General features: G+C 42.0%; 1 protein-coding gene across 7 annotated transcripts in view; it reads right to left on the minus strand.

Annotated features, from left to right (window-relative positions):
• The window catches only part of EBF1 (EBF transcription factor 1), a 395,401-nt gene that overhangs the window by 24,110 nt on the left and 349,265 nt on the right, over positions 1-22,026 (minus strand). For all 7 annotated transcript variants that reach the window (XM_084763355.1, XM_084763354.1, XM_084763353.1 and 4 more), the window contains one exon: positions 9,822-9,910. In XM_084763355.1, coding sequence (XP_084619481.1) covers positions 9,822-9,910 — 89 coding nt within the window. The remainder of the gene's footprint in view (positions 1-9,821; positions 9,911-22,026) is intronic.

The raw sequence follows: 22,026 nt of genomic DNA on the forward strand, positions 1-22,026 counted from the left end.
AATCAATCTTTGGCCTTTATATGCAACATGTACATGTTCTCTCTCTCTCTCTCTCTCTCTCTCTCTCTCTCTCTCTCTCTCTCTCTCTCTCTCTCTCTCACACACACACACACACACACACAAGCTTTTTCTTTCAACATACTTACTTACATAATACATAATACATGCATACATATCTGAACCTATGACTGGCTACCCTACAAAATACTCTTGTCATAATTTATTAAATCATCTTGAAAAATAATAAAATTCAATGTCCAAAATATGTATCCATTTTCATAATAAAACCATTAAGTATTTTTAAAATGTATGGACAGTGTGTGTGTGTGTGTGTGTGTGTGTGTGTGTGTGTGTGTGTGCGCGCGCGCTCGTGCAAGAGCTACTTGATACTGGTTTGTCCTCTGGAAGAGTCAAAAACATACTTATCCACTGAACATCTCTTGAGTCTACTGTTACTGCTACCAGGGTCCAAGGAACCCAAAGCACTCTACTGTAGAGAAAATATGAGAGACACTTGTGATTCTGTTCTGGTGTTCTGTTGATTTTTGTATTCAGATTAGATGCTAGCCCGCCTACTCCACAAATATCTTATTATGTGTTGTCACACAGCGAGGCTGGAAACATACCAGAAAGGTTGCTTCTGTTACAATCAGGGCTGTAGGAGCTTTCAGAACCATGTGAGATTAAAATGTGTTGTTCACCAACATGGCTGGATCCACATTGGACATCCTAACTTACATGATTGACTTTTACAGTGAGAAGAAGAAAAAGGCTGTTTTCAAGCAGCCGTTATTGCCTGAATGGAAAAAAAAATCAATGAAAGTGAAATGAACAAGAGATTTTGTCTGAGCTGCAGTTAATACCACTGAAGAGCTTTGGATATTAAAAGGTCAACAAATAAATTAGCCAGAGAGTTATGAAATGAATGATTTGGCTTATAATTTTATTGAGTGAAAATTGTTCCCTGCCTATTAGACCAGGTAATTTTTATCTGGTGCCTCAATGACTGTTCCATAAGCAATAATACAGTTGTAAGAGCTGCTGGTTCGATCGTGTGACCTCTGAGAAGCCGGCCAGGACAGCCGGCTTTCCGATGATGGATAACGTAGCTTGGTCCCTAGGAGGTGCCAGGCCTCCCTTCCTACAAGGGAATCTCATAAAAGAAACATTACAACTTGATTCATTTTACCAAAATGTTCAACTTTTCGGGTGTCAGCAGTTACGTGTAAATTGTGAAAACCAGGCATTCCCGGGAAGAAGAGTTACAACAATGGTTTTCCCTCTTCTCTTTTGGTCTCTGGGCTTTCTCTTCTAAATGGTGTCATGGTAATTGGTGAGCGGGAGCCTGGGGTGCTTCCTGCCATACATACAGTGAAGAAGAATGGTCTCTGTGCCCTTGTGGATGTGACCTGCTCTGAGGTACAAAGCTGAACCTGGCAACCCCTCGCTGCCTCTTCTCATTGCAATTCATTGTGCTGGTTTAAGACCAGCGCTCTGGGTTAGGTCCTGCCGAGTGGCCTTGGAAATCGACTTTCTGATCAGGATAAAAGGCTCTGCTGAAAGAGAAAACTCCGGACAGAGATGCCTTTTTCAGGGGTAGGTTGTAAAGTGAGCACACGAAACAAAAGCTGCCTAGAGTCAAAATTACCCTTGAAAATCTTTCAAGTCACCTTTAAGTGTCCAAGGCCGAGGCTTTTTAGACACACACACACACACACACACAAAAGCCAAATATTATTTCTGTCTCTCTTTGTCTTTGGGCCCTGGCTTCCCTTCCCTTAGGGCAAGATTGAATTAATATCTAGCTTAAGAAGAAAAGGCCTTGAAATGAGCAAATGAGATACTTGTCATATGTTCATATGAAGTATATAGATACAGATATATAGATATGTAGATGTATATATATATATATATATATATATATACATGTTTACATTGATGTTATACTTAAGTGGTGGATAAAAATACAGCTCACTTAGCTTTGTGAAGTCATTGAAAAATGCTGGCTGCTACATGTTTAGCTAGGTGAACCATATCTGTGAATTATATTTCCCAAGGTTTAGGGATGGTCTTGAGTACATCTGCAATTAAAATGCAGGGCCTTGGGATGGAAATGTGCCTAGGTTTGTAGAGTTCTTGTCTAGCATGCATAAGGCCCTGTGTTTGGGCCTCAACACAATGGTATATATCTGTAATCCCAGAAATCAGATGTAAATGCAGGAAGATCAGAAGTTAAAGACCATCCTTGGCTATATTGCAAATTGGAGGACAGCCTGGGATATATGATACCCTGTCTCAGATAGGTAGGTAGGTAGATATATACATACATACATACATACGTACGTACGTACATACATACAATAAACAGGAAAACGGGATATGATACCCTGTTTCAGAGAGAGAGAGAGAGAGAGAGAGAGAGAGAGAGAGAGAGAGAGAGAGAGAGAGAGAGAATAAACAGGAAAAAAACCTTCAAATCTTTGCAAGGAGGAGAGATGGCTCCAACATTAAGAATGGTTACTGCTCTTTCAAATGACTGGATTCAATGTCCAGGATTCATGTTAGGTGGCTTCCCACAACCTCAATAACTCTAGCTCTAGGAGCTCCAACACCTTTTGCTACTGTAGGCATCTGTATTCACTTGGACACACACACACACACACACACACACACACACACACACACACACTTAAATATACGTGTTTTATAAAAATCCTGGCATCCCTAGACTGCTGGGATCCCAGTGCTTATCCCTTCAATGCTTAGCTGCAGTGTTGCATTACTCAGGGCTGGAGACAGTGAACAAGAATTCTGACCTTGCCTTTGCTCCCATGGCTTTCAGTCTTGAAGAGGATAGCTAACTATTAGAAGATGAAAATGGCTTTGCCCATTCCTCCTCCCATTCTTATACCGGGCGTGTATGAGGTAGGTTAAACTAACTCTGCCTCTTCAAGAGCTCAGTTCTCAGTGAGCACTTGAGAGAGTTCTAGGGTTCAGCTAGTGGGTAACTGTTCCTGTGGGGCCCTCACCACATAGGCTGAATATTCAAAGGCAAGGACTTCTCTCCCTGGTTGTCTGTGTGGGCCTCTAATTCTTGCTACCACTTTCACCTAGCTCAGCCATCTGTGACATGTCTTCAGTTGATGCCACTGCATCTCTCCTCCACCCAGTTGAGCTTGAGAGATTGTGAGACTGGCATGCAAAACCATCTCTCCTTAGAGTTCTGTTTTCTTCTTTCTCAGAGTCAGTGTTGATAGAGTTCTGAAGTTCAGTGGGCTGGGCTCAAATCCACACTCAGCTACTTACAAGCAGTGTGTGAAGGCATGCTTCTGTTTCCTTGTCTACAACACAGGGCAGCGCCAGCACCTGCTCTAGCAGGTCTTACACAGTGAGTGCTTACCAAGCAATAGACAACAATATTGCCAGTCCCCGCTCCCTTTACTGAGCATTTTGGCCAAGTTGTAGACATTGTTGTACTCAATGGTGCTAGGATGGAGATGGACTCGTGGCTGTAAACCACTGAAAGCAATTGTGGATGGACCAGTGTTGGGATAGCATGGTAAGGTGGGAAGCCTCTGCTTTGTTCTGCATAAGCACCATCACATTACTTTCCTCTCTGGCTCTGTCTGCTTGTCCCTAAAAGGGACATACACTAGTAAGAAGCAGAAAATTGTATTACAAAGTAAGTTGGCAAAGATAAAAATAATCATGTAAACAAGAATTATTATTTTCTGAGGCTCATGTGACTTATTGGTGGAGCTACATTTTTTTATTGCATACATGTGTGCATGTGTATTCACATGTATGTGGGTACGCATGTGCTGGGATGTGTGCATACATGTGCCTATGGAGGCTACAGGGTAATGTCTGGTGTCTTTGTTGATTGCATCACACTTTATTTACTGAAGGGCCCCAGTCTCTTGCTGAACTTGAAGCTTGCCAACTGGCTACACTACCTAGCCCACTGGTCCTAAGGATCACCTGTCTCTGTCCCCTGAGCCTGAGATGCCAGGCAGGCCACCTGCTTGGCTTATTTAAATAAACTCAGTACTCAGGCTTGTACAGCAAGCAGTTTATCTACTTAGTCATCTCCAGAGCCACTGCAACCTCTTTCTCTAGGTAACGTAAATGCAGCCGTGTAAGTGTGTGCAAATATGCACATTCAAATAGAACTTCAGCAGTGCCCAAGTCTAGGCTCGACTCCCAAGATAAAAGAAGTTTAAGTATTAAGGAGAGCCAAGTTCCTGAGCTAAGCACATTATCAAAATGAGGAGATGGAATTTGCCTCTAAGTTTTCTGGCAGATGAAGAGGAGGGAGGGGGAAAGTGGATGGCATTCCATAGCTTGTGCTTTTGACAAGAGAAGGCAGGGACAAGATGTTTCCCGGAACCGAACTCAAGGGTGCTTTTTTTGCCCCCTCTAAGACCTAGATACAACATAAGCCTGGCATTTGTTCCAGGGCTTTCATTTGGGCAAAGTCATTCCTGTTTACAGCTGTGATGTTAATAAAGTTTTTTTTAATTAGAAAAACAAATAGAGGGACTGAAGAGGGCGAGGTGACAGAGAAGGCAGAACACAAAGGCACTGCCTTTTCCTCTGCCTGATCTCCGTAGCCCTCTCCCTCCTACTTCCAGCTAGAAGGCAACATGGTTATGTAAAGATTTCTTATTTGTATTTTCACTGATGCAACTGCGGGTTTTGAATCACTGATAGTCTGTGCCTCAAGACTAAAACAATGAAAGCACAATGAGAATACATGGTACACAGCCAACTCCAGCTTGATTTTTGCCCCAGCTCTGTACATATGATAAATCGCTAAACACGAACGCTCTTTGGGGAGGGTGTTTTGGGGTGTCATCTCTCCACTAAGCAAAAAAAAAAAAAATGGTGCTTGTGACTGGAATCTGAATTTCAATTCTGCCAGGGTACAGTTGAACTGAATAATCTTTGGCACAATGCAGTGCACAACTGAGCCACTAAATGGCTGCTTTACTAAATTATTATTAGATGAGCCCTTGCTGTTCCAAATGAAAGTGCAGTCACTGCCTCCCTCCATGGTGAGTTCAAATTGTTCTGTGTTTAAATATTCAGCATGAGGCTAATGTGAACTGATGAAATGAAACGATAAACATTCACTTTCGATACAAAGGGAGCGGCAGAGAGGCAGCGGATCATGAGGCCCTTGGAGGTGAAAAGGATTTACACTGTAGAATGTGGCTGGCGACTTCCATTTCTTTAAGGTACTCTTAATTAGCCCAGCCTCTGAAATGACTGATTACTGTGTCCAAGAAGGCCAGCTTCATGGGGTCTGAGAAGCTCCCGTGAGGATCTGCTACTTGCCTCGGTGAGTCCAACCCTAGAGTGGCACCTGTGGCCCATGGCTGGCTGGCTCTCCAGCACCAGCAAGTCATGCATATACCTGACCAACTACAGCATTTGACATTCAGTGTGGTGTATTTTAGCTTCACCCAAAGAGTCTATGATCTATGTGTCCTGCAACCTGCCCCTCTGTCTTCCGTCCCCCCATGACAAGCCATGTTTTGCTAGATGGCACCATAGACATAAGAGCAGTAATCTTACTCTCTCCCTTACTGACACCTGCTGGAATCAACTACCACCTTCATATGTCTTTGGACAAATCAAAGCCCTTCTGTCCCATGTCCCTTCTGAGGCCAGTTATAGGCAAGCACTTAAAATATTGTGATCACTTACAGTAGATTAGAATTTTTTATTGGTGCCGTGTTGCCATAACAACCTGAAGACAGCAGATGACTTAAGCTAGGCTTGCAAAGCACAAGGCTGCTCATCTGGCAGTTAAAATGAATACAGTTCATTTCACAAGTTTCCCATATGGACTCTTAGTGTATGGTAATGAGGGGACCATATGGTGAGAGAAAATGCTGTGAGAACAATTGGGATCCAATGGCTGAGTGGGAACTTGGGAGAGACAGCCGAGTGAGAGATTCTGGTGAGCTCTGGGGGGTTCATGGTTTGGCTGGGGTTTGGGGGGGCATGACTGTTTCCCATAGGGGTTCTGAATTTCTTAATCCATTCCTTAATATGTCGGCTGTGAGAAATGACAAACATCTTGCAAATTTTTGCAATATCATCCATCACAAGACTGTCAGCAGTGTTTGCAGACCTGACTTGCGAGATGCTTTAAATGTGTTGTTCTTAAGAGGCAACAGTACCAAGTTTTTTCAGACGAAGTGCAGGAGAATTTAAGCACTTCTGACAAGCTGGAACATTAGCACTAATGATTTTAAAAAACACTTGCATCCTTTGCCTGCATGTTTAGCTGTAAATAATGCTAGGATGTATAAAAGCTTTAAAGTAAAAATGTAATAAATACTTTTTATTATGTTTCATAAGGGATGAAAAATGCTCGCAGCCATGTCTATGGCTGTCTATCCATGCAAATGTATGGAGATGGATAGCTCCTGCTGCCTTCCCTACCAACCAGATCGAGAACCTGGGCAGACAGCTTGAAAAAGACTGTGAACAGTCAATCCTGCACTATCCATGCTTCATAAAAGATGAATATAAATGCATTAGTTAGACACGGTGAGCTAAATTAGAAGGTCAGGCAGGGCTGGGAGGGCTGAAAAATCACACAACCAATGAGTGTAATTACTCTTTCTTAAGTCTATTAAGTGGTGTTGTTCTATCAAGGCTCTGGGGTATAGGACACGAAGAACAAGATAAAGTAATGTGTATTTATGACTCCCACTGGATCAATTTACCAGATATTTTCAGCTCCATAAAGCAAAATACACAAATGTGGCCTTTGTTGCTTTCCTCAAACTGCTTGATTTTCTCTAAAAGGGAGACTGGATCTCATAATCAAACTGTGTTTGCCTGTTAAAGCTTGCCACGCCAGCCTCTCTTGATGGAGGAAGAAGGAAAGCTGCTGAGAATGGACAGGGGGATGGACAGAAGACACTGCTAAGGAAAAGGAGGAGGTGGAAGGTAATTGCCAGCAGGTAGAGGTACTTGAGTGACCAGTTCGGAAGGAACAGTGGACATTGAACATATTAGATACAGGGAGCGTTTTTGAACTCACAGACCCAAGTTCAAGTTTGAGCTTTCTCACTGGCTGGCAGTGACGTCATAGGCAGCCATCAGACAGAACTCCTCCAGGGGCTCAGCCTAAAGGCCCAACTCTGTGGAATGTGAGAGGCATGCCATGCAGAGATTTGTGTCCCCACTTACTGGAGATGCCTGGAATTTCTCTTTGTAAGCATTTTCTCCTTAGTTCCTAGGAGCACTGTGAGACAGCTGCTGCACAGAGGAGAGACCCATGGCTTCAGACTTGCATGCACCAAGTCCTGGGTCTGCTTTCCAAGCTCCTCGTGTGTCTGGCTTGCATGCTGGCTCACTTGGCCTCTCTGCTCTGCAGCAGATGCCATCAAGCAGCGCTAGACTTGCAATAGGCATGAAACAAACACAATCCTGACTTCCCAAGAGTCACAGGCAAAGTGCTGAAAGCTGGCTCAAGGCCTGCTTGCACCGCCTGTGGGCTGAGGTCCCCAGGCTGTTTATGAAGACAAGTAGCAAACTCCAAGGAAGGGAGACCCTGCCTTTGGCCTTCAAAGGTGAGGAAGCACCTTGCTCAGAGTTTCTGTGTGGCATCACCAAAGCAATTAACATCTCAGCTTCTGATTGGCCACAGTCCCTATGCCCCCCCCTTTATAAGAACTCAACCTGGACCCCAAGGTCACATTTCCTCTGTAGGACCCAGAGAAGGAGGTCTGTTAACCAGTGAAAAAAAAGGATGCTCTAAGTGTTTCAAAGACCCTTGCCTGCTCTTCTCTGTGTGCATAGGAAAGAAATGGAAACCTCTAAACATGGAGGGGTAGCATAATTATAGAGTCTTTCAGAGATTAAATGATTTACAAAGAGTCTGCTTGCTCCTCTTTCCCTGTTTGGTAAATGGGAAAGGGAGATGAGGAGCTATTTTTCCAACCTCTTTCACAAGACAGGATCCAGTAAAACAAAGCAAGTCCAAGTTGTTTGAAAAAGTGCAAGCCTATATACAAAGGCACATTATTATGGAAAGCTGTCTGCGTGGTCTTTGGAGCAGTTTCATTTGACAGAATATGTGGGTGGTTGTATGAATCTAGCTTTGTCTATTCACAAACACATGGGTTTAATAAAGTGGAGTTTGTTTTTTAAGGTGTGTGGTCCACAGTTCACTGAAACACCCCTGTTTGACAAACACTGACCATGAGTCTGAGAAAGGCAGAGCCCCTTCCTATGGCCCTAACAATGGATAGTAGGAGTGTAAAACACTCTCTCTCTCTCTCTCTCTCTCTCTCTCTCTCTCTCTCTCTCTCTCTCGTCCGTCCACAGGAATACCTTGTGCTGGCTCCATCCGCCACTTCCTGACCCAGCCCTTGAACTCTTGGCTCCACCTTAACACACAGACCCAAGAGGACAGCCACTGTGCTCTGAGTCACAGGGAGAGCTTCCTGAGGTGGGCTCCTCTGGCCATAGTCCTTACACTGTTGGAATGGTTGGAAACAAGCCGTGTTTCCTTAACACACACACACACACACACACACACACACACACACACACACACACACACATCCATTGTGTCCCTGATTACTCTTCCGCAATGCAGGAAGAAAGGGCTGAGTGGCTCATCGAAAGGACCCCAGGGACAAACTGGCATGTGCCTGGGCTAGTAATCCAACATTTTTAAATCTAATGTTTTTAAGTATAAGTAAACAAAACTACATTCTCTCCTATCCTTTTGAAAAAAAGAAAAGGAAATTTACTGCCTGGCTTCTTTAGATACCAACCATTTAACCAGATGTGGCTCCCATTTCCATCTTTCTATAATTCTCCTATCCCAATTTTGTAAAGGGAGGCACAGAGGATAAAGCAGATATTCAGTTGCTCAGGGGATAGGGGTTTTCTGCTCCCATTTTGATTCAACGGACATGTAACCAGGGTTACCCTGTGTCACGTGCTAGGTCAGTGACAGGAGTGACACCCTGAGACCTCTGTGCTGAGGCCTCATAGAACTTTGGGGGAACTTTTTTGGTGCACCTCCTATTTCTAGACATGATCAGTAGTGTCTGGCTCTCCTTCCCAGACAAACCCCTGGTCTCTTGGGTATAGGGCTGGGACTGTGCGACCTCCTGCAGGAGGCACACAATCGTCATACCAAGACTCAATCTCCAGTTTCTGCCTGTGATAGCAACATGATTGTTATCTGGATTTTTCCATTTTTTTTTTGTCTCATTGGGTTTCAAATAAGGAAGACACCATATCAGAAAAGATGCTGTCTAATTTGACGAGTCTCAATATCTACATCTACTGTCTTTCTAGCTCTTTCTACCAAATCTACCAATACATTTCCCTTTGAGCTCATTCTGTCCTCACCAGAGGTAGGTACAGCCCTTTGAGCAGATAAAAATCTGCATTCCTTTTCGTCTTGAGAATCAATATGGCATACTGATTGATTAGCCCAGACACAGACTAGGAAGATTTAAATCTCAGCAAGGTACGTGCTGTGTGACCTTGGGCACATTGTCTGACCTCTCTCTGCTTCATTCTTTTTTTTTCGAAAATACTAGGGGAATAGTACCAACATAAAAAGCTATTGAGATTGTAAAGTAGCATGCTATATACTAAAATAGGTACAGCATTGCCTAGCCCAAAGTGCTTGCTAGCTTTTATCATGACACACAGTGCACTAATATGAGTTGGTTGTCTATGAACTAATTTTTATTTTGTCTAAGAGGTATTTTGCTATTCTCAAATCCAACTTTCTAGAAACCACGTCCCAAAGAGGGGAGGGAGATTCTGACCTTTGGCAAGCGCTCTGGGTCACCAGGATGCCGGGGAATGACCTTCTGTAACCTCTGGAAACCGTAGTCGATGGTGGGTTCATTGAGCGCTGTAAGGAAGAAGTCACAAGATTCAGACACTTTAGGAAATACATCATGGTTTGCAGCACAGACGGTGTAGATCAACATTCAATAGATACTCCTTAGTCTCTTGAGCAGATTATCTCTGCAGTGAGCATTGCCACCATCTATTTTATTTACGATGGAGAGGACTCTCTTGAAGAATCATTGGTAGCAAAAAAGAAGAGGGTCTCAGAACAAAGCTCCTAGGGCCCAAGTCTACATCCTTAATATAACCCTAAGTAGAAAGTAAACGTTGTTGCAAGATTTGAAGATTCTTCTCATCACAGAATGCTGGGTATAAAAGTCACAGGCTTGTCTGAAGGTGCCTATACTACATTCTAGATAACAGGGTTCACGCCAATATCTGTAGAATCTCTTGTAAATGTTGGTGGATCCACTATCTCAGCACTTTCTGTGCAGTGAAGTTGGTGGGGGGCAGTGTGGAGAGAGAGGCATGTCTCCTAAACCCTTAAAAGAATCTTCATAGACCAGCATTGCCTATGCCCTTGTCTCCAAACCTTCCCATCTTTAAGTGACAGACCCGCTCACAGCAATGATATTATTTGAAAAAGACCAACCTCCGTGGAATACTAGCATAGCCAGCTGAGCCTAAGAATGATTTACTAAAAGACTCAGAGAGCCAATTTCAATAACAACATTGGGAGACAATGGACCTCATTGTGTCCTGCTGGACACACTCTGCTAAACTAGACCAAGTAGATATTAGAGTCTATGCTATACTTTTCAGAATTCCTTCACAGGATACAAACCATCTTGAGCCTATCTAGGCTGAGGAGAAAGGAAAGATAGCAAGACGCTCCTCTACTCACAGTTTCAGTATTCTGGGCAATAAGTAGGCAGTAGAATTTTGTCTTTTTTTTTTTTTTTTTTTTTTTTTTTTTTACAGTTGCATTTCTTTTCTTTCTTTCTTTCTTTTTTTTTTTTTTTTACTTTAACTAGGATATTTCATTGCATATTTTCTTCCTTGCTGAATAAAAAGACTGTCTCTTCAGCCCTAACATTTTATCTATACATTAAAAAAAAAAACCCAAGTTGCCACATGCTTTACTTGAAATGCATTTCCATTAACCTAAATTTTAAAAGTAAGATTCATACTAACTTTAAAAAACTGTATTAAATTCAAATAGGTCCCAAGGCTAATGGAAGCAATTTGTATACCAACCCAAACTGACTGGCCCACTTTTCAAAATACAGGTATGATAATCTCTTGGTTTTAAAAGGACATTTAAATTGAAAGACTGTGAATTTAGAGCATAATTATACCAATAGAACCCTTTAACTTGTCAACTTGTAAATCTAAAAGGCTATCAATCATTGCTAAAGAGGAAATAAACCTTAAAATTCCTTGATTGACAGTGCTTACTTTTTTTATGTAAGAAAAAGAGGGGGAGGGTAGCTGAATAAAGTGGCCAGAAATCCATTTACAAAAGTACATTGTTTTACATAGGTTAGTAAAAAGCCAGTAACTGTTTCTCCCAAAGACACATAAATCAGGGAAAGTACTTTTACTCCACTTGTATGTTTTAAGGCAGAATGAACTTCAAGTAACTTTGTATAAAAGATCCCCCCTCCTCCAAACTATAGTGTGTCTTGAGGTCATTAATAGAGCTGCATTGTCGTTTTGGATAATGTAATCATTTTTGCAAATGTGAGACTCAGGTAATTCCCCTCTCCCTCCCTCACTCCTCCAAACAGTAAACTTTCCATCTGTCTCTTGTGGAAATTAGTGAAAATTACAGCCAGGTGTAGTGAACCTCTCTGTTCTAGTGTATGAGTTAAGGCACACTATTTATTATTCCTTTCCTTTTATGAATTCTTTCTAAGCCCTTGAGAAGAATTCTTTCCTCAGATTGGCTTGTAGAAAAAAAAGGCCGTGGAGCTCTCTCTGCACAGAAGGTGTTACTCATAAAATGCATGGTATTTAATCAAGAAATGTGGCGTTGAGCACTGGGGGTTAAGTTATATAGCATATCCACATCTACCCATAATGCTAATTGTCAGAAAAAAATATCTAATTATAAACAGTAGCTTTAGACAATTAAGAGTATCACTCCAGTCCCTGAAAACATAATTTGGACTCCTACAATTTTTGTTTTCAATCTAAGCCACCAATAACACAAAAGGCATGCATCCTCCTATTTCATGATTTGCATAATGAATTGCTGATGTGTCTCGAAACCCATGCTGCTCATTGAAAAGCTCTTACACTGAGGGTGGGGAGGATTTTCTGGCTATAAGGCCAACTCACTGCAGAATGACTGACACTTAATATCAGCAATTAAAAGAATCAATCCAAAGATCATATGGAACTAATAGCAAAAGAGCTGAGAATCATTCTATTGCCATGAAGAGTAATTGGATTAGACATATTAAACTCATTACTCAAACAAAAATAAGCATCTATGCTATGGACATAAACCATGACAGAGGAGGTATTTTAAATAGTGAGCCATGGAGAAGGTTTCTTATTGACTTTCTGTGACTTTAGGATTAGCTCCTTGCTCACATTCTCAAGTGTGTTGTCCTACACTCAGTATTTCAGTACTGAATAGTACAATGGAATGTTCCAGCGCCATGGACAACATTGACACTGAAGCCATGCAAGACAAGATATTCTATCCCAAACTCAAAGGAGCCTGCTCACTTCTCTGCATGCACTCTCTGCATGCATGGTCTCTCCATGTGTGAGAGAGATCATCTAATAAGGATCCATAGTGGATTAGGCTTTAAAACATACACAGCTCTCCTGACAGAGAGATTAAATATCTGAGAAGAGGAGATGGAACTGAGTTCAGTGCAGAGAAAAGCAAGAAGTGGCAGAGTACTATGTAGAGCAGATTAGGATCCCAGTCTCAGAATCAACGTCATTTGACAAACTCTAACTTACTGACATTTCTAGTGTTAGGTTAAAAAGACTACAGGGGCCTGTGTACAGTGTGGACACTTTTTTTATGTCTATGTGTGAGTGCCTGAATGTAGGTATGTGTGTCTGGTACCCAAGGAGTGCAAAAGGGGGCACTGGATCTTCTGGTACTTGAGTTACAGGTGGTGATGAGTCACCATGAGGATTCTGGGAACCAAATCTAGATCCTCTGCAATAGCATCAAGTGATCTTGGTCATTGAGCAGTGTCTCCAGCTACTAGTGTGGTGACTTTAGAATGAATGAATGAATCAATCAATCAATCAACCAACCAATCAATCAATCTACTTACCTACGAACTTACCCATCTATCTATGTACCTACCTACCTACCAATATATGTAATAAACAACAGTGTCTGTACATAGACTGACAAGTATTAGTTACTTCTAAAACTCATGGTTCCTAAAATGCTTTTCTTACTCTTCTTTGACCTGCACATTTTCTGTTTTCATTTCCACCACCCTTTGCACAATAAGCACAATATATTACTTTTATAATCAGAGAAAAAGGTTAAGAGCAAGAGGATTGTTGCTGAGATGGAATCTGACCTGCTTGTATAAAATAATGACATAAGAAAGTATGCCTTAAAAGGGGTCTGTGTACCCTTTAATAACCTTGCATAGGTTATTACCGACCATAAGAAAAATAAGTAGTATACTTTTGCCCAGTTGTATAAATATGGGACTATACATAAACTCTCAGAAAATCAACAGAGAGGGTAATGGGGGAGAATCATAAAGAAGGTGTATTTATTTCATCAGCAGGGGTAGTGGTACCTTAGGGACATGCATCTACCCTGCAAGAATGTAATATAAAGTTAATTCTTCAGCAAAGTGACCTCATTGTGCTCAAGTGCAGGGCTCAGGAGCAGCGTCAGAAATGGGACTAATCAATCCCCCCCCTCAAACCTGGGACAATTCTGAGAAACTGGTAGAGAAATGAAACAAAACAAAAACAAAACAGCTTAACTGAGCGCAGTTAACCACATAAAAAGGATGGGCAACTAAAGAAGAAAAGCAAGGGAGGCCGTGAACTATAGAAGGCAAGGGATGGCAAAGGGGCTCTTTGGATCCTGCTTCCAAGCATCTCATCCTCACCGTGACAGGGACTGCAGATGCATTCACCCCAAAATCAGGTAAGGATGATAGATAGTAGGATAAAGAAGGCTCACAGGCTTAGAGAAAAAAAATGCCCTTGTCCCAAATAGAAATGGCTCAAGGTTTAAATCCTAGGAATAAAATAGGACCAGTATATGCACTTTCTTTGGGGGGGAGGATGCTAAAAGATAGAGGTTTTAAGCCATGGTTTATTTGTAGTGATGACCACACCCATTTTTAGGAATTAGCTGTTTTGTGTCATCACAGCATCTTAAACCTTTAAAAGAAAAATTTTAAAGAGTGTATAACCCAAAAGAAAACATGGAAAACTTCTATTGTAAAGTCAGAGCCCAGCCCAGTCATCTTAGTACAGCTTTCCCTCTTGCTCCAAAGTCCCCTGCCTTGTCTTCCTCATGGTGGCCACATTGAACAACTTCTAATGAATGGTGACATAGAGGGCGCCAGGCTACTGGAGAACCGTGATTTAATTGAGATGCCTTCCCCTGACCACTTCCAACTTACTTTCTAGTCCAGCAACTCTCAACCTCTGGGCTCTGACCCTTTTGGAGGTCAAACTACTCTTTCATGGGGGTTACCTATCAGAGATCCTGCAGATAGATACTTACATTGAGATTCATAACAGTAGAAAAATACAGTTAGGGAGTAGCCATGAAATAACTTTATGAATGGGGTCACCGCAGCAGGACGAACTGTACTCTAAGGGGTTGCAGCGTCAGGAAGGTTGAGAACCACTCTTGTGGTAGACTTGCACTTCTTGACTATATGTGTCATCATGGAGCAGTGCGCAGTGTGCTAAAGAAAGTCTGGAACTTTCTTGCAAAGGCATAAGGCAAGTGCTCTCATCAGGACCTTCAGGTTTCAGGCTAAATGTGATGCCTGAGATGTCAGGGCCACTGTGCTTCCGGGCTGTGATTGGGCACTGAGAATGGGCACTAGACAGGGAAGCACACTCGGCAGCCAAGATTCTCATTTCATCTGCAGAAAAGCTATCTCTTAAAAAAAAAACCAACCACAACAGTTAATTAAATAGTTAAAAATATCAAGGCATCTCATCTGCTTGCTCTGGGGCTACTTCGAAATGGCTTCAGGTTCCCTTTCCAGCCTCATCAGCTCAAAGCTCTTTAAAGGAAACCAGTAACTTTCCATTTCCAACTTCTTTATGAGGTCTTTCTCCTAGTGGGTGTCACTTCAGTTCCTGCCAGAACAGTACAGCTCCCACTGTAGCAAGCTATTGCTGCAGTGTCCAGAGGCTTCTGCTGCATGAGACACTCTAGGCTAATAAAATGCAGGCATCACAACTGGATTCTATACAGTAATGCTAATCATAAAAAGACAGCAAATTCTGATTAAAACACCTAGTAGTAATGAGTCAATTTTGAATAAGCGTATATGTGGTCTTAAAAAAAAATAAAAGAAATCCATTTCACAAATAAATCAAGTAAAAGAATTCCCTTCCAGGATATTTACAGGTTAAAAAATCTTAAAGGGGGCACCTGCAGTTGTGAGGGTTGATTTTTCTCTTTGCTTTTCCTTTAAAAAGAAATCATTCCTTGTCCACCATCTTTCAGCTTCTAGAGCATTAGTTCCTGGAAACAATGGAGATGGGCCTGGAGAACTGTGTCCCCAAACACACATGGAAAGTGCTGTGGGTGCCACTCAGACCAAAGCTCACGGTGTGAATGGCATTTATAGCTCAGCAACTCACAGAGGTGCTTTAACATATTTCTTGGGTTTTAATTTCCTTTTTTTAATGGTTGCATGACATGATGTCATTTTGACTGGAAATAAAAAGAAACACAGATATTAAGAAGGTAATATTTATATTCTATTGCCATTTAATGTCCAAACAAATATGTAGACTCCATGCCAGGTAATAAATAAAAGCGCATAGCAGAGGCAAGGATAAAACTAGCACGTGGGTCTCCCAGCTTCCCTGGTGACTACTCTATATTTGAACTGAAAGAGTAACAGCCGAGCATTTCCCTTCCAGGCAGATCCATTCTGGACAGGAGAGTGATTACTTATATGCTAGGCAGAGCCTTTTTGTTCGGCAATGGCCCCATTTTTCCCTCAGTCACTAAATTAACAACTAGAGGTAAACAATAAAACAGCAGGTTATCTTCGCAAAGCTATCTTTAAGAGTGACTCTAAAATATACTAATGGAAAAAAAGAACCAACCAGAAACCCAAACAAGAGTCACAAACAGTGTATAAATGAAGAAGCTGGTTGCACTTCCAGCCATTTGGGTATTTCCTTACCTGCCTCAATGTTGGGAGAATAGCACCATGACATGACAGCTTCTCCATGGACCAGATACATGCCCTGAGATGCCTAAAAGCAATCCTCCTGCAAGCCAGGCCCCCAAGTCAGATTTTAGTAAGAAAAGCTTTTACAGCCTGGTGGCCCTGCCCTGAGATCCACAGGAGCTTCCAAGGCGGGCTCACTGAATCATGGGAGGCTGCGATTCCAACCATAAAGGTGTCAAGATGGAATCGATATAGGAAGGATTAATCGATGGAGGGGGGAAGGGAGAATCTTGAACTAGTTTTGACCATGCCCTGACAGATTTGTAGTGTGTAAACCTCTTTTGTGGTAACAACTTCGAGATGCAGAAATCAAGCGAAAGAATGATTACGTAATCAGAAGTGGAAGGTAATGGGTACGGGTCAGCCATTTTTATAAGGAGATGCACGTGATGCAAACACAGAAGAGACAGAGCCAGAAACCCAAGAGCCTGAGAGAGCTGGAGGTGACTGAGCCCTGAGGAGTTGAATGAAATACAAAGGACTTGTGTGTGTTTGGAAATTAATAACTCTTCAGGGAGCAAAAACATCAGGAGGAGGAAGAAATGAAGGCGGGTGACTCACTTTTGGTTTTGGAGATGAAATAGCTTTACAGTAGCTCTGCATCTAGAAGCAGTAGATTTTTATTCTAGAGAACTTTAAGTCACAACAGGAGGAAGAACTTCATAATCCCACTATCCACAAAGAAGCACTATTCTTGTCTTAGGGTTATATATGTTTTCAGATACCTTCTCAATGCTGTTTTGTGTAAGTACATATTAAGTGCCTAGTTATACCCACCTATTTTTTAAATGTTGTAGCAATAACATTTTATGAATGGCCATAATTTGTGGCATCAAATGACCTATTAGCAAGCATGTAGACTTTTTTCCACCCAAAATGTTCATTGACTTAACAGGAGCTATAATGAACAACACTTGGAATAAATTCCTGGGTGAAAGGATATGAACCTCTTGAATCCTTGGGTGCACGTATCTCCTGACTAACCTGCAATACCAATTTATACTTTGGCAGGTGACTGTTAAGAGTATCTGCAAAAGAAGACTAGTCCTTTATAGTGTCCTACTTGCAACGTGGTTTTCTCTAAGCTACAAGGACCTCTGTAGACTTTTCAAAGATGTTAGTGGTCACAATGGTCCTGTAAGCCATGCCATTTCCAACAGAGCCCACTGTCATATGAGAAGACTTTCCCAAGAAGATCAAAGTGCTTTCCATCAAAAGTGATCTCACGAGTGTTTACAGTATCCCCTTGACATAAACGTTAAACTATTTGTACACTCATTCAAATGTGCACCCCCATTCCAATGTGCAAAACTGAAGCATTTAGTTGTATAAGTTAATCTAGGAGACTTGTTACGTTTTGTTGTTTGTGCTGAGCTTTGTTTGGTATTCTGAGATTACTCTTTATTACTGATGAACCTATCCACAGAATATGGAAAAGTCTTATTTTTTTAATCAACTAGCCTGCACTTTCATCCCTGCCTATGCTAGCAGGAGTATTTACACCCATAATCCCAACTGCATCCAGATGAACAAGTCTGATTTCTTTAAGTTTATTTCACCAGCAAACACCTTTGTATTTTAAATTCACTTCCACACTCATCAAGAAACTTTGTTTTCTGCCTTACCAAATGCTTTAGTTTCCTTTCTGTTGCTGCACTAAAATGCCCCTCATTGAAAGCAACATAATTCCACAGTTCCAGGTCACACTCCATTACTGTGGGAAAGTCAAGGCAGAAATTCAACACATCATATCTGCAGTCAGTCAAGAACAAGGAGAGAAAATAGATTCCCTGTTGGCTTGCATGTGCTTTCTCTCTCTCTCTCTCTCTCTCTCTCTCTCTCTCTCTCTCTCTCTCTCCTCTCCTCTCCTCTCCTCTCCTCTCCTTCTCTCCCATTTGTTGGCTTGCTCACTCACTTGCTTTCAGCTATCTTTCTTCATTCTTAATACAGTTCTGGCTCTTTCATCCCACCTCAATTAAGCAATCCAGACAATTCCCCATAAGTCAACCTGGTCTAGACAATTCCTCCACCTTCCCAGGTCACTGTACATTGTGTCAAGTTGACAATTAACTGACACACCAAGTTTTCCTTTTAGATATAGCTGGTAAGGAGCTTCAAAGGCTGTTTGTCTTTTGAGAAAAGAAGATTTGTAATGCATTTATGATACATTGGGCTGATCTATTTCATCTCACAGGCACTTCTAATTTTCTAGAAGGTCCTTGGTGAGAAGCATGTCCTCACATGCAGACTCCCTTCTTTCTCGGGAGGGTCACACTCCATCCAGACCGGAAAGCAGGTGAGACTGTGAGAATTAAAGGGGACCTGTGCTGTTCTTTAATTGTAACAGAGCTGAGGAGAAAATTCACTCTGCCATTCCGTATGGTGGCCTGTGATCTGCTTGGCATTCTAGGGACCTCAATTTCAATTTCCAAATTTGAGTCAAGTATAAAATTAAAATTAATTCCCTCCAGCAAACTGAAGATAAATCATCATAGTTTTATAGATCTATATCTATCTCTATCTTTTTTGCCTTTCAATCTTTTCTTTTTATTTTGGATTAGAAAAAGAATCTGGATCATTTATGATTAAGTTTCAAAGACAGATTTGCTCCTGTAAGGGTAAAGAGAAGGCTGATTTTCACTGTGTAATGGATAGTGATGTTTAAGAATTGAAGGCCAGCATACTTTGTCTTGCTTTCTTAAGGATAAATCCATAATTCTCTCCTGGCGGACCTTCTGATATATCAAGAGCAATATTACCTCTATAATTGTTCTTCAGATTTCTTCCCAGAGAGTTTTGACAATAACTGTTATCAAGAGTGTAAAATCACCCAGCCTGCCTGATAAACATGTTTTCTTCAGTCCCCACCCCAGCGAGTGCTGTGACACCGGACTTTTATCATCCGGCGTGTGTTCGCAATGAGCTTAGGACAGCAATTGCCGGGAATAGGCAGGCGATAAACCGCATTGATTTAACACATCTTGTTTTCAATCATGCTTGGATTTTCTGAGCACGCGTTTTTCCTGTACTCAGGCTTGTAGCTTTTATCTGACGAGCTGATCCCTTTTCAAAGGAAAATGAAAAGGTCGTACAATAAGACACGGTTTACTGGAACTTGAACACGCACCAGGGAAAGTATTTTAGATAAATACTGTCAGACATAGTGGATCTGAATTCCAACAGCACAATTGCTAAACAACAATACGTATTACTCTCGGAGAACAAGCTACCAGCAATGTGTAGCTCTCAGCAGGGGACAGCTCCAAGTCAGAGACCAGACTTTAAACTCCTTTCCAAGTCTCGCCTATAACCAAGCTCAGGGTTCGGGACGGAGGGCTTTTGTGTAAGTGTTGATATGACAGTTTTCGGAGACAATTCACAAACCTGCCCCACTCTTCATAGAGACATTTCCTCGAAACCAGTAGAGTCAAATGGAGACGTTCTAGCAGGCGCTCGCAAACCATCAGAGTGGGGACAAAAACAATCCCAAGACACATAAAGTATAGGAGGCTCCACATAGCATGGCCATGCCCCTACCGAGACAGGGAAGGGTTCATAAGTGGGAGACAAGAGAAAATAAGTGGATGCTTGGTAACATCTAAGTGAAATTACAGAGCATTTGTAGCATGGATGTCGTATAGAAGGATACAGGAAACAGGTGGACCAGTGAGAATTACATGGAAACTGGTATTCTGCAACTATAACAAAGCTGAGAAGAAAAGTCACCCTTACATCCAATGGAAATATTACAGAGAGGGGAAACAAATGAAGTCAGGCAGCTTCAATGTCCCCTCAGCCAGGGTGACTGCTGTCACCAAGCATCATCATCCTGAGACAGCCAGAGAGCTTCCTCTGCCTGGACGTTACTTTGAACACTTTCTTTTGGCCCTGACATTCTCACAGTGCATTGCTGTACCTCCCACCCCTCCCCCCCCCACCCCCCGGCTCCTCAAAGCCTCTCTCTTCACAACACCATGATCATCTTAGCGATCATTTCAAAACCCCACTAGCTAAACGAAATGGGCACCCCAATCATTAAACTCTTACACCTGACAGTTAATATTTATGACCTAAACTTAATAGTCATTTGAAACACAACAACAAAAGTCCACAAAGATATTGGGGCACGGCAGGGGTGGGGGTGGGGAGGGACAGAATAATAAAGTTTCTAACAGTTTGTCTTTGGTTTGGGTTTTCCAAAGCAGAATCTAAGTCACCGAGACTGGCTTCAAATTCTGCATCTTCCAGCCTCCGTTGAAATTGTGCACATGCACCACGACACCCAGTCTGGTACATGCATTTGCCCATAGTCACCAGTGAAAACCCAGTCTTGCGAAGCTCAAGCAGCTTCTCAAGGACTGTAGTTTAGTTTAGCATCGAACAGTGAGAGAGCCCTTGTACTACTAGTGATTTGTGTGATGCCCTGCAGGCATAGTGGCATGCTTCCTTCAAACCCAAACTGTCCTTTAACATCCCTGTGAGGTTGCAGGTACACCATAGTGAATAAGATTGCAAAAAACATAAGTCCCTGAAGAATCATGCCACTCTGTGAATGCTGAGGTACGAGAAGGGCCCAGTGCACTCACTGATCTATGACCCATATTCTTTCTTGGTTTTGTTTTTGTTATTGTTAGCAGCAGCAGTAGCAGCAGCAGCAGCAGCTAGCACTAAGTCTTATGTGTTTATAATATGGCAAACATTTTTTTTTATCTGAACAGGGATCTAGGTTTATTGCATGCATTGTGCTTGTTTGGTACAACAGTCTGTGTAGAGCCCCCTGGATCCATATCTTCCAGTCTTGATGGTCTCCTTGACCATCTTCCTGAACTCTCTGGGTCCTTCCATCCCCCCATTCTTCTATAACACTCTTAGCGCTCTGCCCAGAGTCCAGCAGCAAGTCCCAGGATGTGTCCCCTGCTGAATGGCAAACATTTTTATGGATCAATTTGCCTAATGCTCCCAACAACCTTGTAAATTGCTCCCATTATACAGAGGAGTAAGCTGAGGCTTAGAGGGTGCACATATTCTCAGGCCACAGAATTATGAATGAAAGGTCAGAGATTAAAGTCCAGGCAGCTTTCCCTCTGTATGTTTGATAGGACAGCTAAGTTAGGATAATCAGGGCTTACAGAAACGTTCTTTATGATTTCTGCCCTCTGAGATCTTTCTAATAATTTCTCCCTCTTCATTTGCCCTCCCTCTTGGCATCTTCTCTGGTCTTTTTCTTTGTCTCCATATGTCCCATGAGACACCCATGTGATTGGTAGCTGAAAACCAACATAGTCTTCTGCTCTTTGTCCTAAGCTTTGTGGACCAAGACATAGCTAGTCAGTTCAGATGTCATCTTTGACCAGATATGTGTCTCCTTGGAATGACACAGTCTTTGAACCTTTCCTGTCCACAGTGTGAAAGCAGGGTGTGCCCTGTATCCAGAGTTTGGCACATAATCCTCAATGGATGTTTCTTATTGCCACGAATAAAATGTTTGCCATGGCCTACAAATAAAGGATGGAGTGGGCAGAAAGGGGTTCATTACACATATTTATATGTACTTCAGTTGCAAACTACTAGATAGGAAGCATAGAAAGACACAAATAGAACTGTAAAATAATGTGGTAAATGTAGTAACCTGGGGGTGCCAGATTCTGGGAGAGCCCTGGGTGTGATTTGCTTGTCCCAAAGGCTCAGCCTTTTCCCCTCCATTACATTAACTTGAAATCACATTTCAAAAAGT

Source organism: Acomys minous (assembly GCF_964271855.1).
Source record: "Acomys minous genome assembly, chromosome: 16".
NCBI lineage: Eukaryota > Metazoa > Chordata > Mammalia > Rodentia > Muridae > Acomys > Acomys minous.